The sequence below is a fragment of the Mrakia frigida genome, assembly GCF_051309035.1.
Source record: "Mrakia frigida strain ATCC 22029 unplaced genomic scaffold BDY24scaffold_9, whole genome shotgun sequence".
Classification (NCBI taxonomy): domain Eukaryota; kingdom Fungi; phylum Basidiomycota; class Tremellomycetes; order Cystofilobasidiales; family Mrakiaceae; genus Mrakia; species Mrakia frigida.
The window spans coordinates 645,592-668,819 of record NW_027481272.1 but is presented as its reverse complement, the minus strand read 5'-3'; the positions used below and the strand labels follow the sequence as shown (position 1 = coordinate 668,819).

Genomic DNA, 23,228 nt, shown 5'->3' with positions numbered 1-23,228 from the left:
GTTCTTCTTTGAGGGCTGAGACGAGGGTGGTGAGCGTGATGATTTGATCTTCCATAGAGTCGATCTGTAGGGAGGGAGTCGGAAGGAGAGGGAAGGAGGAAGAGGAAGAAGGGTGAGCTCGAGCTCACCTCGTTTCCTCGACGAAGTGGTATGTATGCTGCTTACCTCGTCGTCCAAGTTATGTAGTTTCTCTTCCAACTCTTGCTGCTGTATGATCTGCTCCTGCTTGACTCTCTGCTTGGCTTGATAGCTCAACTCTCCTCCTCCTCCTGGTCCCAGAGGTTCCTCGACCTTCACTCCTCCACCTCCTCCGAGTCGATTCCCTGCTGCTCCTCCTTGCAGGACTCCTGTTCGAGGTTCGATATCTGGTTTAACGTCTTCTCTCTGCACTGAAGGAGGAGGATAGATGGACCTTCGAGGTTTGGAGCCGTCCATCGTGGAGGAGGAGGAGGAAGAGGAACGTCGAGCAGGCCGAGGAGGTGGAGGAGCGAGGGGTCGACGGTGTTGGATGACGGGCGGGAGAAGGATAGGTTTTTGATCTTGTTCGTCGTCTGAGGATCCTCCTAGAGGAATCTCTCGAGATACGAGAGGAAAAGATATGGAAAAAACGAGATGGAAGGTGGAGGGAACAAGAAGGAGGAGCTCGCTCGAAAAAGGTCGAGCTCAACTTCCCTCCTCCCTTCCTCCTTCTCCCAACCGACACCATGTTCAAACCTTCCGCCCTTCGCTCAGCAGCTTCTCTCTCTACCAGATCCAAGATCCCCGTCTTCACCACGATCCAGGAAGTTCGAGCGTGGAGATCAGCCGCTTCTAGAGCTGGGATCAGCGTAGGGTTCGTTCCAACCATGGGAGCCCTGCATCAAGGACACCTCGATCTAGGTCAGTCAGAGCTTCTCTCGGACTCATTTTTTTTACAGAAGTCTCTTCCTCGTACTCACATTCTTCTCGCTGTGCTTTCTATCAGTCTCTCAATCTCTTCAAACGAGTCCCTTGACGGTTCTCTCCATCTTCGTCAACCCTTCTCAGTTTGCACCCACCGAAGACCTCGCAACCTACCCTCGGACGCTCCCTACAGATCTCAACCTTCTCTCAACTCTCCTGGAAGCTCGCCCTACACCCTCTCTACTCCCGTCGGTCTCAAATCCTGCAAGCGAAGAGCCTTCCCCTTCGCCGCTCGTCGTGTTCGTTCCCTCCGCCGAGGAGATGTACCCCAACGGGATCACAACAGTCCTCAAAGATCAACGAGGAGCTTTCGTAGAAGTTAAAGGGTTCGGGGACGTCATGTAAGTCCAACGTTAACCTTCTCTCCAAGTCTCTACGAGTTGGAGATCAAGACGGAGCGGGACCTGACTTTTTCGACGTTGTTTGGTTCTCGTTCCCAGGGAGGGCAAAATCCGTCCTGGTTTCTTCCGAGGAGTCTCTACAGTCGTCACCAAACTCTTCAACATCGTCCAACCTGACATCGCTCATTTCGGTCAAAAAGACATCCAGCAAGCTCTCCTCCTGCGAACCAGTTCGTCCTTCAACCCTCTCTCTTCTGTTCCCTTCTCTCTCGACGCGTTTTCGCTCACCTCTCCTCCTTGCGCTTGACTCACAGTGCTCAAAGACCTCCACTTCACCCACCCTACCCCTTCCAACCTCTTCATCCATCCCACCACTCGGGCTCCTCCTCCTTCCTCCTTAGCGCTCTCCTCCCGAAACGCCTACCTCTCTCCCTCCGAACTCGCCTCCGCCCCGACTCTTCACCGCGCTCTCTCAGCCGCCAAATCGCTCTGGTCCTCTTCCTCGGGAGCTACAGCGAAGGAGATGCAGGAGGCGGCGCTGGAGGTGATCAAAGAGGAAGGCGAGAGGACGGGAGGGTTGGTGGAAGCGGAGTACGTGGAAGTCTTTGCGCCTGGGACGTTTTTGGGACCGGAGGAGGGAGTGAGGATCAGAGAGGGTGAGGAGGGAGAGGGCTGGGTTGTGGCCGGGGCGATGAGGTGCGGGGGGACGAGGTTGATTGATAATTTGCTGATGGGGGTGGAGTTGGGGAACGGGAAGGGGAGGGGAGGGGAGGGAAGTGAGGAATGAGATGGGTTTGAGACGAAGCGTGTGCTCAGGAGGTGTTGGGAAAGATCGGATTTGGAGAGGGTTATGCTGATAGACTGTAACAGCTTTTCGGCTGCTTCCTTCGCACTTCTTTCATTCTTCGAGCAAGCCTCTCGAATCGAAGGCAGAACGCGTCGTTCGAGCCAGACGGTCGGTAAGTCTTCCACCTCTCAGTCCTCCGAACGACTTCTCTCTCTCTCTCTCGAGGAAGTGAGTCGGTTCTCTTTCATCTCTTGAAAGACGCGAAGTGGTGAGAGTGGGACAGTGAACGACGCGTTTGATGATCGGTTCCCCTTTGCGCTTTTGACTCTCGATGGTTGTGTAACTTCACTTCAGATGGCTTCTGAAGTCTCGAGCCTTCCCACTCTAGATCGATGCTATCACCTTTACAGTCTTCGTTCGTGGCCACGGTCGAACTTTGCCCTCCGTTCCAACGATCCGTCAGTCTCCGAACCACTTTTGTTATTTCACGCCGGCTGATCAGCCTTCCTTCCTTCGGCCTCGCTCCTGCAGACACGGATCCTTGATCGCAGCTCGGTCAACGCCGAACGGTCTCTGTTCAACGACGCGTCCATCAAACGATCCGTTGGACTCCGAACCACTTTTCTCCTTCTTCCCCTTTCTCGACCATCTGACCATACCTTCGTAGACCACTTTCTACTCTGAGAACCACTTTCTCCGCCCCATCTGACCACTTCAGGGCTTCAGAGACGCGCACTCGGTCGCAGTACGTCGACGCTGAGGATAGCCGGTCTCTCTTCTTCTTTCCGACCAAAGAAAACGATCCGTTCTTCTTCCTTCACAACGACCACCACCCCATACCATCACCTTGCTCCACCATTCATGATCTCCCTTTTTCTTCCCCTCCTCGCACTCCTCGCGTTCGTCGGAAACGGCGTCGACGCCGCGTCTCTGCTCCCTCGCTACTCGACGTCCGCCAAAGTATCTATTCCCCTACTCCCTCCCCTTAACACTTCTAAGTACATCGATGGGGCCTTGGGATCTTTCAGCTTCGAGTTGGCGTACTGGACTGAGTTCTGGGGGACGAGGGAGGAACCGAACGAGTTTTCAAGGTTGTTGTTGCAGAAGTGAGCTCGCTTCCGTTTTTTCTTTCGACCTGTGTGAGATGAGCACTGATAATTGGCTGCTTGTTTGCCTTCTTCAGCCTCATCGATCGAACTGGGAAAGCTCCTATCATTCGAATCGGAGGAGTCAGCCAGTTCGTCGCATCTTTCCCTCTTCACCTTTGCCCTCGTTTCTTACACTAATCAGCTTTCCCTCACCTTTTCTCTGCCTCATCAGAGATTCGTCAATCTACAATCCCAACGCCACTTCCATCGAACGAACCCTCTCTACCGTACGTCCTCCCGTCGCGTCCCTCTTTCTCTTTCTCCTCAACTCACTCATTTCTCCTCCTTCGTTCCTCTTGACCTCAGGCCGGAGCCATCTATCGAACCACTTACGGTCCCTCCTTCTTCGACACCTTCTCTTCCTTCCCTGAAGGAACCAAGTTCGTCATCCCTCTCAACCTCGGAAACGACAGCTACCAAATCGCAGAGGACGCGGCGACAGCTGCTTGGACGCAGGTTGATCACGATTCCATCTGGGCATTCGAGCGTGAGCACTTCTTCGTTTTCGAAATTAGAATTGGCTTGACCCGATCTGCTTTTTGGAAACAGTCGGGAACGAGATCGGTCACTCCAAGCAGTCCGAAAGGATACTTTCGAACTGGACAGAAGACGCGTACGCGAAACAGTGGATGGTACGTTCGTCCTCCTACAGCTACTTCTGGTTATCTACCTTCTGAAGAGTCTCTACATGTTTTCTACAGAACTGGACCAGTGCGATCAATCGAGCTCTCGGCCTTCCTCGACCAATTTGGTTCGTCCGCTCTCGAGTCTCGACGCGTCGACTCGGCTTTTCCTTTCCCTCCTCTCCCTTCTCCTTACACTGACCTTTCTCCGACCTTGATCTCCTTCTTCTTTTAGGTGGACAGGGGATGATATCACTGTTGTCAACTCCAGCACTGCGATATGGGATCCCGTTCTACCTCACGAAATCGTCGCCTCAGGAATCAACAACGATTCGACCGTTCGAGAATTCACCGTCCACGCTTACCAGTACAACACCTGCTCTCCAATGTCAGCTCTTTCTGCTACTGCCTCGAATCTTGTCAATCACAAAACCATCAGCTCTTTCATCGACCTCATGGAAAAGGAACGACTTGCGAGCGAGAGTGTTGGAGCCGGGTTTGTTGTTGGAGAGTTCAACGCAGTTGCTTGTGAGTTGAACGAACTTGCTTCGAGCGAAACACACCCGAAGCTGAACCAAACCTCCCCTTTTTCTTCGCAGGTTCTGGACGACCAAACCTCACGGACTCGTTCGCAGACGCGCTCTGGCTGCTCGACGCGTCTCTTTTCTACGCCGCCTCGAACATCACTAGAGCCCACGTGCACTTGGTGAGTTCCTCCCTACACTCTCGAATGTTCTCTATGCTGACCGAGGTGCTTCTCGCCCTCAGGGAGCAACTCTCGCTTCTCAATCTGCGAATCAACTGAACGTCGTCGGAACAAATCAAACCGCTGCCTTCAGGTGAGTCTTCTCTCTCTGCCCCTCTCCTGGATCACGCTGACTCTCCGAACTTCTTCCCCTACAGTACGTACAACCTCTGGTATCCTATCGACAGCCCTCTTCGTGGTCCTCGTCGAACGAACCCTTCCTAGTAAGCTCCAAACTCTCTCTCATCTCCCGCGTCGCCGACCGCTTCTGATTCTCGTTTCTCTTCCTTTCACATCAGCCTCGGATACCTCGCTCTCACTGAGGCCATTGGAGGCTCTGGAAGATCTCGAATCGTCGAGCTCGAGACTCCTCCCAACCTCTCCCGAGACTTTTTCGCTGGGTATGCGATTTGGGACGACGACCTCTCCCTCACCTCTCCTTCGAGGCTCGCTTTCCTGAACCTTCGACCTTTCAACGTGTGAGTCTCCTCTACCCTTTCGACTGTCTAGAACTCATCCCTGATCGATTCGGCTCTTCCTCGTCGCAGATCCTCCTCGTTCACGAACACGTCCGTCTCCCTCGACATCTCTTCGTTCCTCGACGTCTCCGAGTGTACCAGCACCGTCACCCTCAAGAGACTCGTAAGCAGCACTTCGTCCTTTCAATTAGCTTCCTTCGTCAACTTTCTGTTCTCCTTCTTCTCTCACAGACCGCCCCCGGAGGGAACGAGCTCGAAAGTCAACTCTCGACCTGGGGAGGCCAGAGCTGGTCGAACGGAACTGCCGATGGAGCCAAAATTCTCGAAGTCGTCTCTGATGGTCAGATTGGTCTTCGAGGAAGTGAGGCGGTTCTCGTTCATCTCTTGGGGGACGCAAAGTGGTGAAGAGATGGAGGAGAGGAGGAGGCGAGAGTTCGTCGGGCGGCGCGCTTCTCGTTTCTCGTCGATTTCGGAGCGCTCATTTTTTTCGATTTCATGTTGGAAAACTTCTCAGGTGCTTCCTCGGAACAGAAAGCATGCGATCTATCTCATCAGCCAAGAACCGTCTTCTATAAACTGGGCGCAGCCGAGCCGCACGGCCTTGCGACAGCGAGGTTTGAAAGTTGGGAGGGCAGTCAAGAGCTTCCTCCTCCCAACCCTCATCCTCCAAAATGTCTGCCGGTATCCTCTTCACTCCCTCTTCTCCTTCTTTCAACACCAGGAAGGCCCTTGCCACTGCTGCCTATGCTGGAGTCAAGGTCGAGCTCTCCAAGGACTTCGTCTTCGGAGAGACCAACAAGTCTGAGGAGTTCTTGAGCAAGGTTCGTTCCCTTCCTTCCCTCTCTTTTCATTCCTCCCTTCCTCCTCCTAGAGCTCGGCCGTGAGGACTGGAGCATGCTGGAAGGTCTCCACCGTAGGGAAAAAGAAACAACGAGCTGACTTTTTCCATTCTCTTTGCTCCCCATCTCTTTTTTTCGACCTCGCCCTCCCTCCTTCGACTTTTCGTCCTTCCCCTCTCCTTCCTCCCTTCTAGTTCCCTGGAGGAAAGATCCCTGCCTTCTCTGGACCCAACAACTTCAACCTTACCGAGGGAGCCGCCATCGCTTACTACTGTGAGTATATGACTTTTCATCCTTCTGCTGTCAGGCTTCGGTCGCCTGGTATCGAGTCGATTTCAGCCCTGCAAAGGTTCCATCGACTTCGACCAGCGCACGTTTCCTTCCCCTCCTTCCCTCCTCTTTGGATGCTCTTTTCAGAGTGTCCATCGTTTCTTCTCCTTTACATGACGATAAACTTAGTTATCCCTGTCCAAATCACAATGTGTCGAGGAACTTGCGAGCCGTGGTAGGCTCATTATCTCTGATTCAACTCTCAAACGCTCCCCTCACTTTTTTTTTCGTTTCCTCCCCATCGCGGCTTCCCCATCTCACGATTACTGACTCTCTTCTCTCTCTTTCTTTCTCGGCTGGATGCAACCAACAGTCGCTTCCCTCGCCCCCAACTCTGGTCTCCTCGGATCGGACGCTGAGACCAACGCTAAGATCCAGCAGTGGATCTCGTTCGGACACACCGAGGTCAGCTCTCCCTCCGATGCTTCTCGTTCTCGTTCCTCCTTCCCTTTCTCGATTTTGATCAATGTTCCTGCTCTTCCCAACTCTCTCAGATCTCCGAGCGACTCGCTGTTGCCAACGGAATGTTCAACAACTACATCCCTTACGTCAAGCCCGTTCGTTCAAAGCCTTGCTTCCTTCTCTTGAGCTCAGCCCTCTCTTCCCTTCCTCTCAAGCTGACCTCTCGCCTCCTCTCCGTCGTCTGCTAGGTTTTCCAAAACCGAATCGAGAAGGCCGCTTCCGTCCTCCCCGTCCTCGAGGCTTACCTCGCCACCCACACCTTCCTCGTCGGAGACAGGATCACCCTCGCTGATATCTCCGTCGCCTCCGTCCTCGCCGACGGTTTCTCTCGATTCTTCGGACCTGAGGAGCAGGCCAAGTTCCCCAACACCCTCCGATACGAGCAGACGTGAGTTCTATGTCCTCTTCCTGGTTCCTAACAAACTCTTGGAGCTGACAGCCCGTCCTTCCTCTCTTCTCTCCCTTCCAGCATCGTCAACCACCCCAAAATCGCCTCCGTCTTCGATGGAGTCACCCTTGCCACCTCCGCCGCCGTCTACACTCCCCCCAAGAAGGATGCTAAGGTGTGTAGCTTTCCGCTTCAACGTTTCGACTTCTCCTTCGACTCGAGCTGACCTTCCTTTTCTCTTCTCTTCCTTCAGCCCGAGGCTCCTAAGGCCCCCAAGGCTGAGAAGGTCAAGGCTGCCCCCAAGCCCAAGGAGGTTGACGAGGAGGAGGAGGAGTCCTTCGCTGATGCTCCCGCTGCTAAGAACCCCCTCGACCTTCTCCCCAAGTCGACCTTCGTTCTTGACGAGTGGAAGGTTCGTTCAACTCCCCTCGACGCGTCTCGTTCTCGAACTCGTCCTGACCTTCGTTCTCTTCCTCCTTCTTACAGAGGCAATACTCCAACACCGACACCCGAACTGAGGCTCTTCCTTGGCTCTACGCCAACTTCGACGCTGAGGGTTACTCTATCTGGCGAATGGACTTCAAGTACAACGAGGTTCGTCTCGTCTCTTCCTTTCCTTCCTCTTTCGAATGCACCTTGACTGACCATCTTTCTTTCTTTCTGCTCGTCTACAGGAGCTCACCCTCCCCTTCATGTCCGCCAACCAGATCGGAGGTTTCTTCACCCGACTCGAGGGATCGCGAAAGTACTGCTTCGCTTCCGCTGGTGTCCTCGGAAAGACCAACGACTCGTTCGTCCTCCTCCCTCTGCCCTTCGTCTCTTCCCCTTTTCGAACCCCATCGCTGACCTTTTTACTTTTCTCACTTCCTTCCAGCATCATCACCGGAGCTCTTATCGTCCGAGGAAAGGAGTACGAGCCCGTCGTCTCCGCCGCTCCTGATTGGGAGTCCTACTCTTTCACCCCCCTCTCCCTCTCCTCGGAAGAGGACAAGAAGTTCCTCGCCGGAGCCTTCGCCTGGGACCTCGAGCTCGACGGAAAGGCCTGGGCCGACGGAAAGAACTTCAAGTAAACGTACTCGGTTATCGTTTTGCTTCTCGTTCTTCTCTTTCTTCTCCTTCCTTCTTCGTTGGTTAGACTTCTTTCCACCCCCTCATCCCATCTCGCACCTGCTCGAGTCCTTCGCTGTGTCTCCTGAGCTTCTTCTACCCCATCTTGCTTTAAATCACGCCCGCATTGGTCACTTTTTATGTCCCAATTTATGAAACGTAAACAACGAACTCTTGACTCCAAAGTCTCGTCGAAAGGAAAACGAAACAGAGACACTGTGTATGTAGAAACATCCTCATCTGAAAGCCCCAACACCTTCACCAACCCATCCAGCGAGAAGACCTCATCCTTCGCTTCTCGACACCGTCCTTTCGAAAAGTAGTGCAGCTCGACGCTGCCCTTCGTCACGATGAATCGAATCTTGGAGCTCGAGGAGAGTCTCCATCAGGATCTCTTTGCTTCTAGGCCTTCGTCGACGAAGGGAACAGACGGACTCATCAGAGGAGGCCTCGGAAAGCGGGAACTTCGAAGGGAGAAGGAGAGAAGAGGGGTGTCGTTCGAGTCATCCATCGGTCGCGTCGGGTCGCGTCTCGTATCGAGGTGGAAGCTGCTAAGGGAAGAGGCCTCCTTCCCACATCTGGCAGAGGAAAAGAAGAGGTCAAAGATAAGTCAGTGTGGGGTACAAGGAGGGCTGAACGGCGGAAAAGGACGAGAAGAGGAAGATAGAGTCGAGGAAGAGAGAGAGACTCACCAATCTCTCGAAATCTTTCAGAGTCAAACTAGCCTTATCAGGTGCCGTCGAGAACATCGTAACCATCTCCTTCACCTGATCGCACAGAAGTAGAACAAGTCCCGAAAGGGTCAGTTCAAGCGAAACAACGAGAGACGCGTCGAAAAGAAAAGAAACGAAACGAAACGCTCTGCTCACCTCCTCCAAACTCCAACCCTCTTTCAAAGTTTTCACCGCCGCTCCAACGTCCCTAATCTCCAGCACCTGCTTCCCCTTCCTCACTCCCTCAGGTCCCAGGAGCAGCTCGAACGTCTCCTTCGCGTGCTTCTTCTCCGCTCGAGAAAGAACCAACTCCTCTTCCTCGTCCTCCCACCCGTTGGACGCTTTGGGCTTCTTCTTGGGTTTGGGAGCGGTGTTTTTGGATTTCTTGGTGTTCTTGGACCGAGGACGGGAGGAAGAAGCGGAGGACGAGGAGGGCGAGGAAGGGAGAGAGGGGACCGGGGAGAGGGAGTGGTGATCGTCGTCGTCGTCGTCGACGTTGGTGGATCGAGTGGTTCGTCGAGTCCGTCGGCGGGAGGAGTTGGAGATGTCGAAGTCTACGTCGTCCTCGTCGACAACTCTGTTCTTGGAGGGTCGGGAACGAACGAATCCTCCGTCTTCTTCTTCGTCTTCCTCTTCCTCAGGATCGAACACGTCCTCTTCCTCTTCCTCTTCCTCCTCCTCCTCTTCCTCCTCCTCCACTTCACTCCCCATTCCTTCCTCCTCTCCCTTCATCTCCTCCTCCCTCCCACTCAACAAAATCGCACAAACAGCAAACCAATCCCTTCTGCTCACTCCCTTCTCCTTGACTCCTCCGTCGTCTCCATCGACAGACCGAGCTCCCTCCCACCCTTGAGCGGATTGCTTGAAGAAATCGAGGACACCTGAATCGGCTGGTGGTAAACGAGCGAGGGAGAGGGCTGCTGGGATGAGAGAGAGAGGGAGGTAGGCTCGAGTTGAGGAGGGAGAGGGAAGGTCGTCCATTTCGACGTCGTCTTGATCTTGTTCTTGCTTCTGCTCCTTTTGCGGCTCTTCTGGTAGGAATCCTCCTCCAAAATCGTCGTCTTCGTCTACCATGAACCCTCCTCCTGTATCGCTCGCTTCTCCTTCTGGCAAGAACCCTCCTCCCATATCCTCGTCGTCGTCGACGATGAACCCTCCTCCTCCCTTCTCCTCCTCCTCCTCCACCACCTCAGGTTGAGCTTCCTCGACTCTCCTCCTCTTGTTCTCCCTCCGTCTCTGGTTCCCCAGGTCTCGTTCGACTTTGGACTCTCCTGCTCTATCGAAGGCTTGATTGAGACGTTCTTTTTGAGCCGTAGAGAGGTGGGCGAGCTCGGGATCGGAGAGGAAGGAGGTGGAGCTCGAGGTGGATGCAAGAGCGGGTCGACGTCGAGGAGCCTGGGAACAATCGACGATGATCAGTTTGAGTGTAAGGTGAAGAGGTAGATATCGTTACTCGCCATGGGAAGGAAGAGTTGAAGGGACTGGATGGCGAGCGTTTGCGAGCTTGAGGGAAGGAAGGGGCAGAAAGCGAGCTCGTCGATTTCGAAGGAGCATGACGTTGTCTTGCTCTCGACTCCCACCACCAGGTTCTCTTTTTTTCCTCTCTTTCGCATATCAGCTCGCTTACTTCGAAGTAGAGTCCTCTGCGCAGTGAGTTTCCAAAAGTAGGGGGGAATCGAGCTTGAAAGAGGGAAGAAAGAAGGGGGGGACGAGGGAGCGGTTGAGCTGAGCTTCCTTCCCTCTTTTCTCTTCGTCTGTAGCACCCTCTGGTTTCTCGATCCCAAAATCATAACGAGAAGATATTAAGTCTCTGCTTATATCTGGTATGTATCGATCGAAGCTTTCCTGGTGAACAGCGAGGCCGTCAAGAGGACGACTTCGACACTTCCGCTCGCCACCTCCTCCTCGTCGTCCTCCTTGGTCTATAGCTCCTCTTCTCCTTCATCCATCCGCTTGACCATGACCGAGGTGAGTAGAGCAATACCCTGTTTCAGTCACACTCAGCGAGGTCAACCTCAACCTTCTTCTCTTTGCAGATCGTTCCCTTTCGACGTACTGTATGTAGGCTCCCTCGGGAGATCCTCCTCCTCATCTTCACTTCCGCGGACGATTCGACACTGGCAGCTCTAGGAGGAGTCTCGCTGGAGATCTTGGAAACCGTCTCTCCCATTCTGTATCGGACTGTCAAGGTCGGATCAGTAGAGCAGCTCGAGAAGCTCTTCTGTCGGAGGGAGGACGAGGTGATGGGAGCCCGTCGTCGCTTTGACCCTCGTTTCTCTCTGAAAACCTCCTTCTTCCCTCATCATGCTGATACACTTCTTTCCTGCTCGCCCTCGACCTTCAGCCTGGAACACCCTCTCGAATCAACCGTCTCCTCGACTTCTCGCAGATGCACAACCTCATCATCAACTTCACCTCCCTCCCGTCCGTTCCCTCCTCCCTCAAACTCTTCCTCTCGGGGAAAGCTACCTCTGGACCCGTTCCTCTCGATTCCCTCCGAGTCTCTCTCCTCGGCGAGCACAGATCTATCGTTCCCCTCCTCCACTCTTACCTCCTCCCTCACCTCCACCCAATCATCCATTTCGAGTACCTCTTCCATGATCGACACTCCAACGAGACCCTCAAGGTCAGGGTGGTCGACTAGTAGGACCTTGAAGTGAGTTCTCTGCGCTCGAGTTCATCTTCGAGAAGTTTTCAGCTGATGGATGCGGTCGCGTTCTTCCTCGTTCAGCTTCGGGTTCGACGCGTCCGGATCCTCGCCCCGTCGCTCAGTCCGTCCTCCTGGGGCCATATCCTCGCAGACCATTGCTCTTCCAACACCCTTTACGACCATGAAACTTCCTCTATGCTAAGTTTCTAGGCCTCATGAGACACGGACGTGTCGAAGCGAAAGAGTTCAGCTCGTCCTTTTCGTTCCCCCTGCACCCAAGACCAGCATAACTTCCTCCCGACACTAATACTCTTTCACGAAGCCCAACGTCGGAAAGAGACAGACGAAAGCAACAGTAAACCTTGCCTCTCTTCTCTCTTTCCCGAACCCTATCGTGTCTCGTTCATTCATCGAAGTAATCTAATCGAGTGCGTTCAGCCTCGGAGGAGAAACGATCTCTATATAAGGGAGCGAAGCAAGAAACGAATCCAGTAAAAGGTTCCTCGTTCAAACGTTCTAGCTTAAGCCTTCTGTGCCGTCTTGGCGCTGAGAGAGAGAGAGAGAAGAAAAGGAACGAAGGAAGGTCAGCACGTCGCGTCGTATTTTCTTCTCGTCTCCGTTCCTTCTTCGATTCCTTCCGCCCCCTCCGCCCCTGACCTTCCTTTTCCCTTCCCCTTCGCTCCGAATGTCCCTCTCCTCCGAATCATTCCCAACTTCCAAACGAAAAAGGAAAAACTCGTACTCACTCAATCTCATGATCTCCCTCCTCCTCAGCCAACAGCCTCTCCGCCTCCAACGCAGCCATGCACCCAGTTCCAGCACTGGTGATAGCCTGCTTGTACCGCTTGTCCTGAACGTCTCCGGCAGCGAAGACTCCCATGATGCTGGTCTGGGTGGTTCCGGGGACGGTGAGGATGTAGCCGTCCGAGTCGGTGGCGATCTGGTTAGTGAAGAGGGCGGTGGCGGGGACGTGACCTGTAAGGCGTCAAAAGAAGAGAGAGGAGGAGGATTAGTGAGACGAAGAAGAGAAAGGGAGAGAGGGAAGGGATGGAGGAAGGACGAAAGGACGGAAGGAGAGAAGAGGAAAGACGAACCGATAGCGTAGAAGAGACCGTTAACGGGGAGAGTAGACTTCTCCTGGGTCTTGTTGTTGAAGATGGAGAGACCGTTGAGGAGGTCACCGTCTCCGAGGCACTCAGTAGCCTCAGTCTGCAGGCGCAAAACGAAACGAAAGCGAAGAGACGCGACGGTCAGTTCGACGTTCGTTTCCAATCTACCTACGAGCGACGCAGAAAAGGGTAGGGAAGGAAACTCCAACTCACGTTCCACATAACAGTAACCTTGGGGTGAGCCAACAGTCGGTCGGCCATCACCTTGGAAGCTCGAAGCTCGGCCTTTCGAACGAGAACGTAGACGTGAGAAGCGTACTTGGTCAAGTCTGAGCGAATCGACGAAAGAAAGCGAACCAAAAAACTGATGGTCAGCAAACGGTTCGTCCCCTCTCTAAAGCTAAGCTTGAAATCAAGCTCGAGAGGAAAAGAGCAGCGAAGGAACGAAAGACTCACAAGTCGCCTCCTCAGCGGCGGAGTCTCCTCCTCCAATAACGGCCAGAGGCTTCTTCCTGAAGATAGGGACGGCTCCATCACACACAGCGCAAGCAGAAACTCCGTTCTGCCAGTAGGTCTCCTCTCCGGGAAGGTTCATTCGCTTGGCTGAAGCTCCGGTGGCGATGATGAGGCTGAACGAGGGAAGAAGAAGACGGGGAAGGGAGAGAAAGGTCAGCTCGACAGAAACGACACACAAGCTGAGTGACTCGAGACGAGCAGCGGCGCATGTGAGGGGGTAGGTAGAGTGTACGGAAGACATAAACTCACGTAGAAGCAGTCTCGAAAGCAGCCTCGTCGTCCTCCTCTCCCTCTCGCCAGTACTTAAAAGGTCGGACAGTAAGATCGACCTTGGAGATGGTCTCGGTGATGATCTCGGTTCCGGCGTTGATGCTGCAGAAATCGAACATCAGCAGAGTCAGCTGACAGCTAGATCTTTAAGCTCACACGAGCAAGGAAAGAAAAAGACGAGACGTCGAAACTCACGACTGCTCCCTAAACTTGTCCATCATCTCAGGTCCCATGATTCCATTTGGGAATCCAGGGAAGTTCTCAACATCGGTGGTGGTGGTGAGCTGTCCTCCAGCGGCGAATCCGTTGGCGAGCATACCCTGAGAGAGAGAGCAAAACCCAAGACGCGTGAGAAAGTGACGGAGGAGGAGGGAGGAGGGAGAGAAACGAACCTCGAACATGAGAGGCTTCAGGTTGGCTCGAGCGGCATAGATAGCACTGGATAATGAAAGAGAGCGAGGTCAGTTCGAGATTTGAGAAAGGGAAGTATAGCAGGTGAGGAGGGTGGAAAAGGGGAAGGGATCGGCCGATGGTGTTGAGCTCGTCCGAGGGCTGAGCTGACAGAGGTTGCTCTCTGCTCCTCGAGATAGAGGAAGGCCTCAAGGATATTGACACGGCAGGTAGAAGGGAAATGAGAGGGAGGTCGAGATGTGTGCTGCTAAGGCATAGCGACGAGGAAAAGAGAGGAAAGGGAAGGAAGGAGGAGGAGTGTGGAACGACGTCTCCTTCCTCTCGTCGTCCGTCCTTCTTCCTCCTGCCTGCAACCTCCCACCAGCTCTAGCACACTCTCTAACCCTTGAGAAGAGCCCAACCCAACACGCTCCAAGCTGGTAAGCTCCAAAGCGTCCAAAAGCTCGATTTCGTCCCCTTCTGAGCCCATCCGTCAAACGCGGACGTCGAGCTCTTCCTTCCTCCTCCTCTTCTCTCTCCAGCTCCTCCTCCTCTAGAACGGTCTTGAGCGAGATCGATCTCACTCACGCAGTGTGTCCAGCAGGTCCGGATCCAATGATGACGACCTCGGAATGAAGTTTTTCACTCTTTGTTCCTTTAGAAGGAACGGTGAGGTTCTCGATTTTAGGGGAGACTCCGTTGGGCAGGGAGATTGGGACGGGAGCCATGGTGGAGAAGAGAGCGAGACGACGGGTGGTAGGGGTGAGGAGGGAGCGAGAAGAGGGGAGGAGTTTGAAGGAGAACAGGGTGAAAGCAGGAGAGGAAGGTGGTGGTTGGGGAGAGAAGATGACTGATGGAGGGAGGAGAGAGAGGGCGAGCGAGATTTCGAAGGATGAGGTCCGTCGATTTCGGATTTCGGGGGCTAAGAAGCCGGTGCCAGAAAAAAAAAAAGTAAACAGAAAGGTGATTGGACGCGAGAGTCGTCCGTGATAGAAGGAAAGAGGGCGGGGGGGGGGGGGGGGAGGGGGGGGGGGGGGGGGGGGGGGGGGGGGGGGTAAGCAGGCGGAAGAGGGAGAATCTCGACGCGTTTGGGCTGAACTTGACGACCGAGTTGGAAGATGGGAAGAGTGCCATTTTCTTTTCTCAAGTTCGAATCCAGCAAGATTGAGATTCAGTAGGCTTCCCTCTGTCATCAAGGAGACTACCCTCCGAAGACAATCAACAAACCCTTGTTTACAAACGATTTCATCGCTGGATCGTCTCCCCTCTCCCAGATCCCCAACCGCGACCTCGATCTTACTCTCCTCTCCCTTCTCCTTCCCCTCCCTCAGCTTCCACTTCGCAGCTGGCTCCCCCTTTCTCTCGTATGGTAGAAGACAAGTACATAGGACTCGCTCTTGCAGTAAGCTCTTCGGCAGCTATCGGGTGAGTCCCAGCGTTTGATTGAGAGGGAGGGAAGGAGCGAGGGAGCTGCAGGGCAGCCCAGAGAGAGAGAGCTCGTTTCGAAGAGCTCAAGCTGATTGCCTTTCTTCGTATGCTGCGCATCTATAGAACGAGTTATATCATCACTAAAAAGGTCAGTCTCGTTCGAACCTCTTCACGGGATGGATGGCAAGGAGGAGGAGAGAAGGAAGGAGCCGTCATCAACGCGACCTCGACTCGAGTTTGACTCCCTTCCTCTTTGTACGACTATCCAGGGCCTCAACGATGCCGGTCGAACAGCAGCTTTGACAGGGAACTCAGCTTGTACGTCTATTCTTTCCTATCTATATGAGCAGGAAAGGAGGAGCGGGAGCGAAAGAAGGAGCTTCATGGGATTCCCGCGGCCCCCTCCCCTCCTTCGCAGGCTGACCTTCGTTTTTCGCTTTTTGGCAGCCGACAACCTCGCTTATCTCAAGAATCCAACGTGGTGGGCTGGAATCACTACGCGTGAGTTCATTTGAGTGGTACTGCAACATGGAGGATTGCGAGGAGGAGAGGGAGGACAGGACAGGGTCAACAAAGGGAGGAAGGAGGTCGAGCTCAACTGATTACTCTCGCTCCTTCCCCTTTCTTCTTGATTCGAATCACAGTGGTTATTGGAGAAAGTGAGTCGAGCTTTATCTCCTCTCCATGCGATGCGAGTTTGAGCTGACTCTTGCTCTCTGCAGTCTGCAACTTCTCGGCCTACACTGTGAGTCTCGACCCGTCCCTCCTTCCTCGGGCTTCCCTTCGACCTCGAGCTTTAGCTCATCCCTGATCTGTTCTTTCTGCTCCAGTTCGCTCCTCCAATCTTGGTAACACCGCTGGGAGCTCTCAGTGTCATTATCGGGTTCGTCGCGTCCTCTTTCCTTCGACCAGGCAGAAGAGCGCCGAACGAGAGCTGACCTCTTTCTCTTTCGAACGAAACCAGAGCCATTCTGGCCTCCTTCCTCCTCGACGAGAAGCTCGGTCGGTTAGGAATCTGTGGATGTGCTTGCTGCTTGATTGGTAGTTTGATCATCGTTCTTCGTGAGTCCTTCGCTTCTCTCGTTTGAGCTCGACGAAGGAAGGAAGGAAGGGAACTCGCCGCGTCCAAGCTCACCCCTTCCTTGTCCTCGTTCGTTTCATTTCCCACAGATGCCCCAGCCGACAAGGAGGTCGAGACTGTCGACGAGATTTGGGAGGACGCTATGCAACCTGGTTCGTTCAGCTCAACCGTCTACTTCCTTCCCTTTCCTTCTTCGTTCTCGCCAAGCTGACCTCGCCTCTCCTCCCTTGCCTCCTCTCTCGTTCTTTGCTCGCTCAACCTCAGGATTCCTCACCTACCTCTTCTTCGTCACCGTCTTCTCCCTCGTCATGATCTACAAGGTCGCACCAGTCTACGGCAAGAAGAATCCGGTGATCTACACCTCTATCTGCTCGGTCGTTGGTTCTATCAGTGTGATGGCCATCAAGGTGAGCTTCGACGTCCTCTTCTTCCTTCAGACGCGTCTCAAGATTGCTCGAGAGTTCAGCAGAAAGCGTAGGAGAGCTCTAGCTGACTCGAGTTTCGTTTGGGTTTGGTCTTGTGTTTTCGAAGGGATTGGGAGTCGCCGTCAAGTTGACCTTCGCTGGAAACAACCAGTTCACCCACCCTACGACCTACCTCTTTGGATTGGCTGTTGCTGGTTGCATTATGGTCCAGTGAGCATGGTTTCCTTCTCGTCCTTTTGCCTCCTTTACTCTTCGCGTCTCTTTCAGAACTCATCTTCCTCTCTCCCTCCCTCCCTTCTCTCCTTTCTCTCACCCTCCCTCCACAGGATGAACTACCTCAACAAAGCTCTCGACACCTTCCCGACCAACGTTGTCAACCCCATGTACTACGTTTTCTTCTCCACGGCCACCATCATCGCTTCCCTCGTCCTCTTCCAAGGTCTCGGAACGCCAGGCGCGAAGGACTCGTTCTCGCTGCTGTGCGGGTTCCTGGTCATCTTCATGGGAGTGTATCTGTTGAACCTGAGTAGGGATCCGGAACCGCCGCATAGGCATGGGGTGTTGGAGGCGGGGCTGATGCGTGAGTAAAGTTTCCCTCTGTTCTGAGGTTGGTTTGGGAGGGTGGAGGTAGGGAGATAGAGAAGAGGCGGGAAGGGTTGAGGAAGGACTGGAGGATCGAAGGGAGAGCGGACGGAATGGAAGAGAATTATGGGGAGGAGATTAACGGTGCGGAGGAAGCGGCGAGACGAGAGCACGACGCGTCGCCCGCACCTCGCCTCGTCAATCTCGTCTCCGAGAGTATCCTTCGAGGACCCGAGCGACGAGTCTCGTCTGCCCCGGAAGCTCTTCAAATTGACTTGGAGAGAGAGGCAGGGATTTTCGCGGAACCGAACGCGTCAACTCATCCCGTCTCGAAGCTGACCTCTAATTCTCCTTCCCTCGTTCGTTTGACAGAACCTCGAATCTCGATAGCAGGACGCTACTCGGTCGACGATCCTCACGAGCACCCTCTCCATTCTGCTGGTCACGGCCGGAGATCATCTCTTTTCCGACAGCAGTCCAACTCCCTCGTTCGTTCCCACTTCCTCCGTTCTTCACTTTCCCTCGAGCTCGAAGCTGAGCCTCCCTCTCGTTCTTTCCTTCTCAGTTCGATGCCTTCAACGAAGAATCCGTAGGTCTCACCGACCTCCAGGAGGAGGAAGACGACGATACGGATCAGCCTCGTCGGACAAACAACAACAACTCGGCCTCAGCGCCTCTTCTTCCCAACGGTGCACCGCTGAGACCTTCGGAGTCGCGACGATAGGGTCTCGAAGCAGGAGGGGGAGCTGGGGAGATAGACAGAGTTGGAGCTGAAGGAAATCTTGTGCCTGGAGGAGGAGGATTGAGACGGGAGTAGAAAAGGAGGTGGTGTGTAGGTCGGTCGTCGTCGTTGTTTTTTTCTCGTTCTCATGTGCTTTTTTCTCTCCATCTCCTCCTCGTTACTCAGCCTGCTGCTCTTTATATCATCGTCGTTAAAAGCTCAGGGTGGTAGGACTCGAGCAAGAGTAAAGAAAGGCTGGTGAGCATTCATCTCTCGACGTCGACGCGACGAGAGACACCGGCTACAAGCTTCTCGTTCGGCTTTCGCTGACCGAAACACTTTGAAATCGCCTCGGCCAGATATGTAGAGAGAGCGGGGACTAGCTCTGATACCATCGAGAGGAGGAAACAGGAGATACAGAGCGAGAGGAAGAGCACACGAGGAACGGATAGGTGAGAGGGAATTCGACCTGTCTTCGGCGACTCTCACGGTTTCCCGTCTGATCCCTCCTTCTTGCTTTCTCTCTGACAGCTCATATAGATACACTCCTACCAACCTTCTCTGTGAGCTTGTTTCTTCTGCTCGAAAATATGAAGGGAAGTCGAGGGAACGAGGATCGTCTCGGTCCTTCTTTTGAGCCTGCGGGACATTTTTGGGCCTCGCATGGGCTAGCTCCTGACGACTTTCCGTGTTTTGGTTGGCCCAGAAGACACAGAAGCCGCACCTCAAACCACGACCTTCTCGAGGAAACAGCTTCCTTCCCTCTTCGACTTTTCTTTTGGACGACGTAAACGCGGGATGGAGATTCACTCCTCCGACGCGGTTTGGGATCTGGATCCTTCAAGCTCAACCTCCAGCTCGAGCTTGTTTTCTCAATCAGCTCCCTCGGGGACGTCGAGTTTAGGTGAGTTCGGAGACTTCAGCTTCCTTCCTTCTTGACTCGTCGCCCTCGTGCAACCATCCCGAGGGAAAGGGCACGTCGACGCAAGGGTCCAAAGAGGAAAAGCTCAGCTGACGCTGCCTCCCCCTCCTTTGACTTGTATGGGTTGCTTGCGATGGTATCTAGCTCAACACTTTGAACAACAACGAGGCCTCCCTTCTTCCTGCTCGAGCTCAACTCGTCTCCCTCCGTCGGAGGACGTTTGCGAGTTTGTGAGCGCCACGAGCTCGATACTTTCCCGCGAGTCGCACATCGACTGATTTTTGATCATACTTTGCTCCCACAGTGTGGTTGCTCTACTGTTCCGTGAGTCCATCTACGAACAAGGTTGTTGCCAGGGTCGACGGGAGGCCACGGGCTTCTGCGAGCTTCGACCTCTTATCGTTCCTCGCGGTCTCCCTTTTTTTTTTTTGGCCCTCCCTCCTTCGACCACAGCCAAAACCTCTTCTGCTCTCTAACACTCGCTCTCCTCTCCTTCTCTATAACCAGTCTCTGGCGTGTTTCGCCTCAAGGACTTATCACTTGCTCGTCAGTAGCCTCGGATCTGACGAAATTGAGCGCTCTCGAAGCTCACGCTGCTCCTCCCTCTTCCCCTCCCCCGTCCTTCTTTGGTTTCCCCAGTGGGTGCGGCCGACCTCCGAGAGCTCCATACGACTCTATTACTCGACCGAAGAGTACTGGACCCATGCTTTCCAAGTCGCCTTCGCTCAAGAAACGATGCAAGAACGTTGAGGCTGAAAAGGGAGGAGGATTCTCGTCGGGAGTTTCGCTCGGATCGAGCTCGAAGGTGAAGAGGAGGGACTGTGTGAGTCAATCTGATCCTTCTCAACTCTTCGTATCTTTCTTATCTGAGAGCTGATGAGCGACCCTTGCTCTCCTGTCCTCAGAAATCCTCCTCGTCGTCCATGGAACCTCCCTCGTCGACTTCACGTCCCTCGAGCTCAGGCTCGAATTACGGATCCCTTCGAGGTTCCCACTCTTCTTCCTCTACCAACTGCACCTCCAGCAACTCCCAAAGAGTCCACTTCACCGTCCCAGAGGAGTCTCGCGACTATATCGACCTCACTAGCTCCCCTGCACCCTCCCAGCACGCGTCAAATTCGAACTCCCACCCTCCAAACTTCCCCTCCAACATCCCTCCAGAACTCCTCCTCCTCGCCTTCCCAGACAACCCCTGGAGAGCCAACTCGGCTCTCCAAACCGCCGCTCTTCATCGGAGGAGCGTGGATCAATCCCCTTCGTCGTCGTCGTCAGGATCGGGATGGCAGCAGTCGATGGGAGGCGCGTTCAGTTCTCCCTCACCGGGGAGCGTCGGAAGTCGAGGAGGAGGAGACTTGCTCTCTTGGATGAGAGATCTAGCATCTCCAGCAGCATCTACTCCGTCCAGCGGCTCGTCAGGATCAGCCAGCACTCCAGGATCCGTCTCGTCGTCGTCAACGTTCGCTCCTCAGACGCCAGCGGGAATCGGCCCTCCATCCACTCTCGACCTCCTCACCTCCCTTCTCAACTCCGGAAGCTTTCCTCAACTCAACTCTTCCCTCGGATCTACATCCACTCCCAACCAAAATCCATTCCCTCCCCGATCAAGCCATCAGCCTCTGCCTGGACCGTCTCCCCCTCGTCCCTCCTTCCCTCCTCTCAGCGAAGCCGAAACCGTCATGGCATTTTTCGCCAGTCTTCAAGATCTCGCTCCACCCCAACCACCTCCCCCCCCACTCCCTAGCCCTAACTACAACCAGCAGCAACCTCCTCCTCGTCCCCAGTCCGCCCAATCGAGCAACAGCAACGGAAGCAGCAACAACCAATCCTTCGCCCTCCCTCGACCCCTCCAACACCCTCGTCCTCAGCAGCAGCAGCAGCAACTCCCTCCTCCCTCCCTACCACCTCCCTCAAGACTTCAAACATCCTCCATATCTAGTTCTCAGCGATCGCAGGATCCAGAAGTCCAAGCGGAACTCGTTCGACTGAGGAACCGCGTCGCCGAACTCGAATTGTGCGTTCTTTCTTTCTTTCTCTCCCTCTGCTCTCCCTTCTTATCATCCCTGACCGCTCCCACCCCTTCCCTCTCTATCTTCCAACATCCAGTCTCAACCGGATAGTCCAACTCCGAAACGTCGAGCTCGAAACCGAAAAGGCAGCAGCGTTCGCAAGATCGACGCCGACGCCAGGATGGTCGTTACTTCCTCAGGCTTTGCATCAACAGGCTGCCATAGGAGATCCGGGTGGAGATAGAAGGGGTGGAGAGACGCAGAGGGGAGAGAACGGGTGGGGATGGTTGGATGGAGTTCTCGAGGAGGATTCAGGGAGGAGCTGAAGGAACGAAAGAGAATGACTTCTGTTGGTTGCCGGTTTGGCTGACTTATAGTTAAGCGAGATGGACACAGACAAACGTTCTTTTACAGGAGAGTTGAGAAGAAGAAGAAGAAATGGTCGGCGTCGTCTTGTCGATGCGTGAAACCCTCTCTCTCGTCGCGTCGACCCCTGCCCTCCTCAAACTCCGCCCAGAGCTCACCTTCGTCTTCTCGCTCCAAACCATCACCTTTTCTCCCTCTCCTCAATCATGGTCCCTCCGACTACTCGAGGTCCTCTTCAACCGCACGAGGCTGAGTTCATCGTCTCCCTTCGCCAGACCTCTTCCAAATACTCCGAAGGCGAGAAGGCTCTCTTCAAAACCCTCCCTTTCCAAGCGATCCAGCCGGATCGAAACGAGACCGCCATCTTGAACAGACTCGACATCGGTTTGGAAGCTGTTACAGAGGAGTTCAAAGCTACTCTTTGGTCGTTGCACGCGAAGGAGTACTTGGAGAACGGGTCGGAGTCGCTCAAGAGAAAGGCGGCGAGGGTTGAGAAGAGGGTAACCGTGGGAGGAGAGAGGTTCAAGTCGAAGGAGGCGGCAGCTGTAAGTCTAACCCCTTCTATCGTTGAACAGGTGGATGGCCTTTATTTCTTTCCGTCAGGAGGATCCTAAGTGAACAACCCCTCGTCTAATCACTTCTTCAGGTTGCGACAACGTCGACCTCGACGGATGGGCCTCGAGCTCCAAGCCCTCCTCCCTCTTCCTCCGTCGAACCAAACATGGTGAGCCCAGACGCCTTCTTTGTCACTTGTTCTGACCTCATTCTGCCTATTGCTCTCCGCTACTACCAGGAAGTTCAAGACACTCCTGCTCGTCCTCCAACGAAGGGCGCCCTGAACGCGAAGGTCGTCCTCAATTCCAGGTCGTTGGAAGAGATTCTCGTCATGGCACAGGACAAGAGAGTGAGTTCACTCTTCGACGAGTCTTTCTTCGCAGCCTTTCTGATTCAGTTGCGTTTTGTGTGCTACTCAGCTCAAACGAGCGAAGAAACTGTGAGTCAACGCGTCGACGACGATATGGTTCCATCTCGTTCGCTGATTTGGCTTCTCCGCTCTCTTTCTTCGCAGCGATCATTCTCATCCTGGATGGAGGAGTACTATTCCACCTCTCTTTTCTCCCTCCTTCCTCGCTACTCTCGACGAACCAGCAAAGCTCTTCCTCTCGCTCTTCAACAACGCGACTCACTCGTTTTCTCCGAAACCCGTCACCGTCGCCTCTCAAGACATCGCAGCCATGGTGCAGCTCAGGACTCTTCTCGACCACAAGACAATTTCGGGAGGAGCTCTGTGGAACAGCTGGGAAGCAGAAGGAAGAGGAGGAGACACTCTCACGCTTGCAGCGACGCTGTGGGCGACGGCGAGCGGAAGGTCGCACTCGTGGAAACGCGGAGTGAGCTATCCCTTGATTTGCTCGTCCTTCTCATCTTCTGACACTACCTTGTCTATGCTGGCTCAGATGGGTCGACACGATCTCAAGAGGGCTCGACAAGACGAGCTTTGGGACGCTGCGACTCCTTCGGGAAGTCCACTGATCGATCAACCTCTTCCCGTCAGTTCCAGTTCGAGAACCTCCTGTTACTTATCGCTGACCAGCTTCCTTCGCTCTTTCCTACTCAGGCTAAACGATCTCGAGATGCTCCCTCTCATCTTGGAGACTTCGTCGTCAAGGAGGAGGAGTTCGACCTTGCAATTGGCGCGTCTCGAAAATAGTCGCGGTTTGTTCGAGATGATTGTGATACGATGATGGAAATTCATCGATGTTGCTACCGAGAGAAATGGAAGACGGATTTTCTTTCGATCGTTCTCCAATCTCAACCTCACTGAGAGCTACGAGTCCTCGACAAGAGAGCGGGAAGA

The 23,228-nt window shown here is 54.1% G+C and overlaps 9 protein-coding genes across 9 annotated transcripts; 7 read left to right on the top strand and 2 right to left on the bottom strand.

The window, feature by feature from the left end:
• Positions 1–704: 704 nt before the first annotated feature.
• Positions 705–2,070, top strand: PAN6 (pantoate--beta-alanine ligase PAN6; the record flags this gene model as incomplete). Its single annotated transcript, XM_076637332.1, has 4 exons — positions 705–879; positions 965–1,283; positions 1,383–1,513; positions 1,598–2,070. 4 exons carry the CDS (start codon positions 705–707, stop codon positions 2,068–2,070), a joined length of 1,098 nt encoding a protein of 365 aa, XP_076498333.1.
• An 861-nt stretch (positions 2,071–2,931) lies between these two features.
• BDY24DRAFT_432182 (glycosyl hydrolase family 79 C-terminal domain-containing protein) lies at positions 2,932–5,470 on the top strand (the record flags this gene model as incomplete). The annotated part of the gene is made up of 13 exons (XM_076644080.1): positions 2,932–3,176; positions 3,254–3,307; positions 3,391–3,445; positions 3,525–3,705; positions 3,768–3,850; positions 3,920–3,969; positions 4,077–4,369; positions 4,441–4,547; positions 4,610–4,680; positions 4,745–4,810; positions 4,886–5,065; positions 5,135–5,228; positions 5,297–5,470. 13 exons carry the CDS (start codon positions 2,932–2,934, stop codon positions 5,468–5,470), a joined length of 1,653 nt encoding a protein of 550 aa, XP_076498332.1.
• Positions 5,471–5,656: 186 nt separating this feature from the next.
• Positions 5,657–8,362, top strand: BDY24DRAFT_383936 (elongation factor 1-gamma). The gene is made up of 10 exons (XM_076639743.1): positions 5,657–5,886; positions 6,099–6,177; positions 6,548–6,639; positions 6,729–6,791; positions 6,885–7,084; positions 7,166–7,259; positions 7,338–7,496; positions 7,571–7,678; positions 7,759–7,874; positions 7,959–8,362. Exons 1-10 carry the CDS (start codon positions 5,737–5,739, stop codon positions 8,152–8,154), a joined length of 1,257 nt encoding a protein of 418 aa, XP_076498331.1. The 5' UTR covers positions 5,657–5,736; the 3' UTR covers positions 8,155–8,362.
• Positions 8,363–8,426: 64 nt separating this feature from the next.
• Positions 8,427–10,414, bottom strand: BDY24DRAFT_383925 (uncharacterized protein). The gene is made up of 4 exons (XM_076639741.1): positions 10,362–10,414; positions 9,061–10,299; positions 8,884–8,958; positions 8,427–8,769 (listed from the first exon to the last, which is right to left on the bottom strand). Exons 1-4 carry the CDS (start codon positions 10,362–10,364, stop codon positions 8,743–8,745), a joined length of 1,344 nt encoding a protein of 447 aa, XP_076498330.1. The 5' UTR covers positions 10,365–10,414; the 3' UTR covers positions 8,427–8,742.
• Position 10,415: 1 nt separating this feature from the next.
• Positions 10,416–11,873, top strand: BDY24DRAFT_383920 (uncharacterized protein). The gene is made up of 3 exons (XM_076639740.1): positions 10,416–10,872; positions 10,941–11,560; positions 11,636–11,873. The coding sequence occupies exons 1-3, from the start codon at positions 10,864–10,866 to the stop codon at positions 11,754–11,756; spliced, it is 750 nt and encodes a 249-aa protein (XP_076498329.1). The 5' UTR covers positions 10,416–10,863; the 3' UTR covers positions 11,757–11,873.
• Positions 11,874–11,946: 73 nt separating this feature from the next.
• On the bottom strand, positions 11,947–14,850 carry TRR1 (thioredoxin-disulfide reductase TRR1). The gene is made up of 8 exons (XM_076639739.1): positions 14,428–14,850; positions 13,842–13,887; positions 13,645–13,769; positions 13,429–13,551; positions 13,120–13,292; positions 12,877–12,992; positions 12,649–12,763; positions 11,947–12,529 (listed from the first exon to the last, which is right to left on the bottom strand). The coding sequence occupies exons 1-8, from the start codon at positions 14,565–14,567 to the stop codon at positions 12,297–12,299; spliced, it is 1,071 nt and encodes a 356-aa protein (XP_076498328.1). The 5' UTR covers positions 14,568–14,850; the 3' UTR covers positions 11,947–12,296.
• Positions 14,851–14,909: 59 nt separating this feature from the next.
• BDY24DRAFT_383911 (magnesium transporter NIPA-domain-containing protein) lies at positions 14,910–18,299 on the top strand. Its single transcript, XM_076639738.1, has 14 exons — positions 14,910–15,264; positions 15,391–15,415; positions 15,537–15,585; positions 15,715–15,768; positions 15,912–15,926; positions 15,990–16,012; positions 16,098–16,150; positions 16,232–16,329; positions 16,438–16,500; positions 16,613–16,755; positions 16,880–16,983; positions 17,100–17,353; positions 17,728–17,843; positions 17,921–18,299. The coding sequence occupies exons 1-14, from the start codon at positions 15,206–15,208 to the stop codon at positions 18,077–18,079; spliced, it is 1,215 nt and encodes a 404-aa protein (XP_076498327.1). The 5' UTR covers positions 14,910–15,205; the 3' UTR covers positions 18,080–18,299.
• A 575-nt stretch (positions 18,300–18,874) lies between these two features.
• Positions 18,875–21,330, top strand: BDY24DRAFT_413836 (uncharacterized protein; the record flags this gene model as incomplete). Its single annotated transcript, XM_076643232.1, has 7 exons — positions 18,875–18,980; positions 19,143–19,228; positions 19,303–19,322; positions 19,506–19,544; positions 19,638–19,821; positions 19,904–21,009; positions 21,102–21,330. 7 exons carry the CDS (start codon positions 18,875–18,877, stop codon positions 21,328–21,330), a joined length of 1,770 nt encoding a protein of 589 aa, XP_076498326.1.
• A 246-nt stretch (positions 21,331–21,576) lies between these two features.
• On the top strand, positions 21,577–23,081 carry BDY24DRAFT_413835 (uncharacterized protein; the record flags this gene model as incomplete). Its single annotated transcript, XM_076643231.1, has 7 exons — positions 21,577–21,915; positions 22,017–22,094; positions 22,164–22,274; positions 22,345–22,364; positions 22,440–22,761; positions 22,828–22,920; positions 22,989–23,081. The coding sequence occupies 7 exons, from the start codon at positions 21,577–21,579 to the stop codon at positions 23,079–23,081; spliced, it is 1,056 nt and encodes a 351-aa protein (XP_076498325.1).
• Between the last annotated feature and the right edge of the window lie 147 nt (positions 23,082–23,228).

Coding starts and splice junctions, on each gene's coding strand:
- BDY24DRAFT_383936 (XM_076639743.1), top strand. CDS start 5,737: ATGTCTGCCGGTATCCTCTTCACTCCCTCTTCTCCTTCTTTCAACACC. Junction 6,178..6,547: donor AGCCGCCATCGCTTACTACT/GTGAGTATATGA, acceptor TGCAACCAACAG/TCGCTTCCCTCGCCCCCAAC. Junction 7,260..7,337: donor CCCCCAAGAAGGATGCTAAG/GTGTGTAGCTTT, acceptor CTCTTCCTTCAG/CCCGAGGCTCCTAAGGCCCC.
- TRR1 (XM_076639739.1), bottom strand. CDS start 14,567: ATGGCTCCCGTCCCAATCTCCCTGCCCAACGGAGTCTCCCCTAAAATC. Junction 13,888..14,427: donor GGACCTGCTGGACACACTGC/GTGAGTGAGATC, acceptor TTCATTATCCAG/TGCTATCTATGCCGCTCGAG. Junction 13,770..13,841: donor TGAAGCCTCTCATGTTCGAG/GTTCGTTTCTCT, acceptor TCTCTCTCTCAG/GGTATGCTCGCCAACGGATT.
- BDY24DRAFT_383920 (XM_076639740.1), top strand. Junction 11,561..11,635: donor TCGACTAGTAGGACCTTGAA/GTGAGTTCTCTG, acceptor TTCCTCGTTCAG/CTTCGGGTTCGACGCGTCCG.
- BDY24DRAFT_383925 (XM_076639741.1), bottom strand. Junction 8,959..9,060: donor AGGGTTGGAGTTTGGAGGAG/GTGAGCAGAGCG, acceptor CTGTGCGATCAG/GTGAAGGAGATGGTTACGAT. Junction 8,770..8,883: donor TGAAAGATTTCGAGAGATTG/GTGAGTCTCTCT, acceptor TTCCTCTGCCAG/ATGTGGGAAGGAGGCCTCTT.
- BDY24DRAFT_383911 (XM_076639738.1), top strand. CDS start 15,206: ATGGTAGAAGACAAGTACATAGGACTCGCTCTTGCAGTAAGCTCTTCG. Junction 16,501..16,612: donor GGAGGACGCTATGCAACCTG/GTTCGTTCAGCT, acceptor GCTCAACCTCAG/GATTCCTCACCTACCTCTTC. Junction 16,756..16,879: donor TCAGTGTGATGGCCATCAAG/GTGAGCTTCGAC, acceptor GTGTTTTCGAAG/GGATTGGGAGTCGCCGTCAA.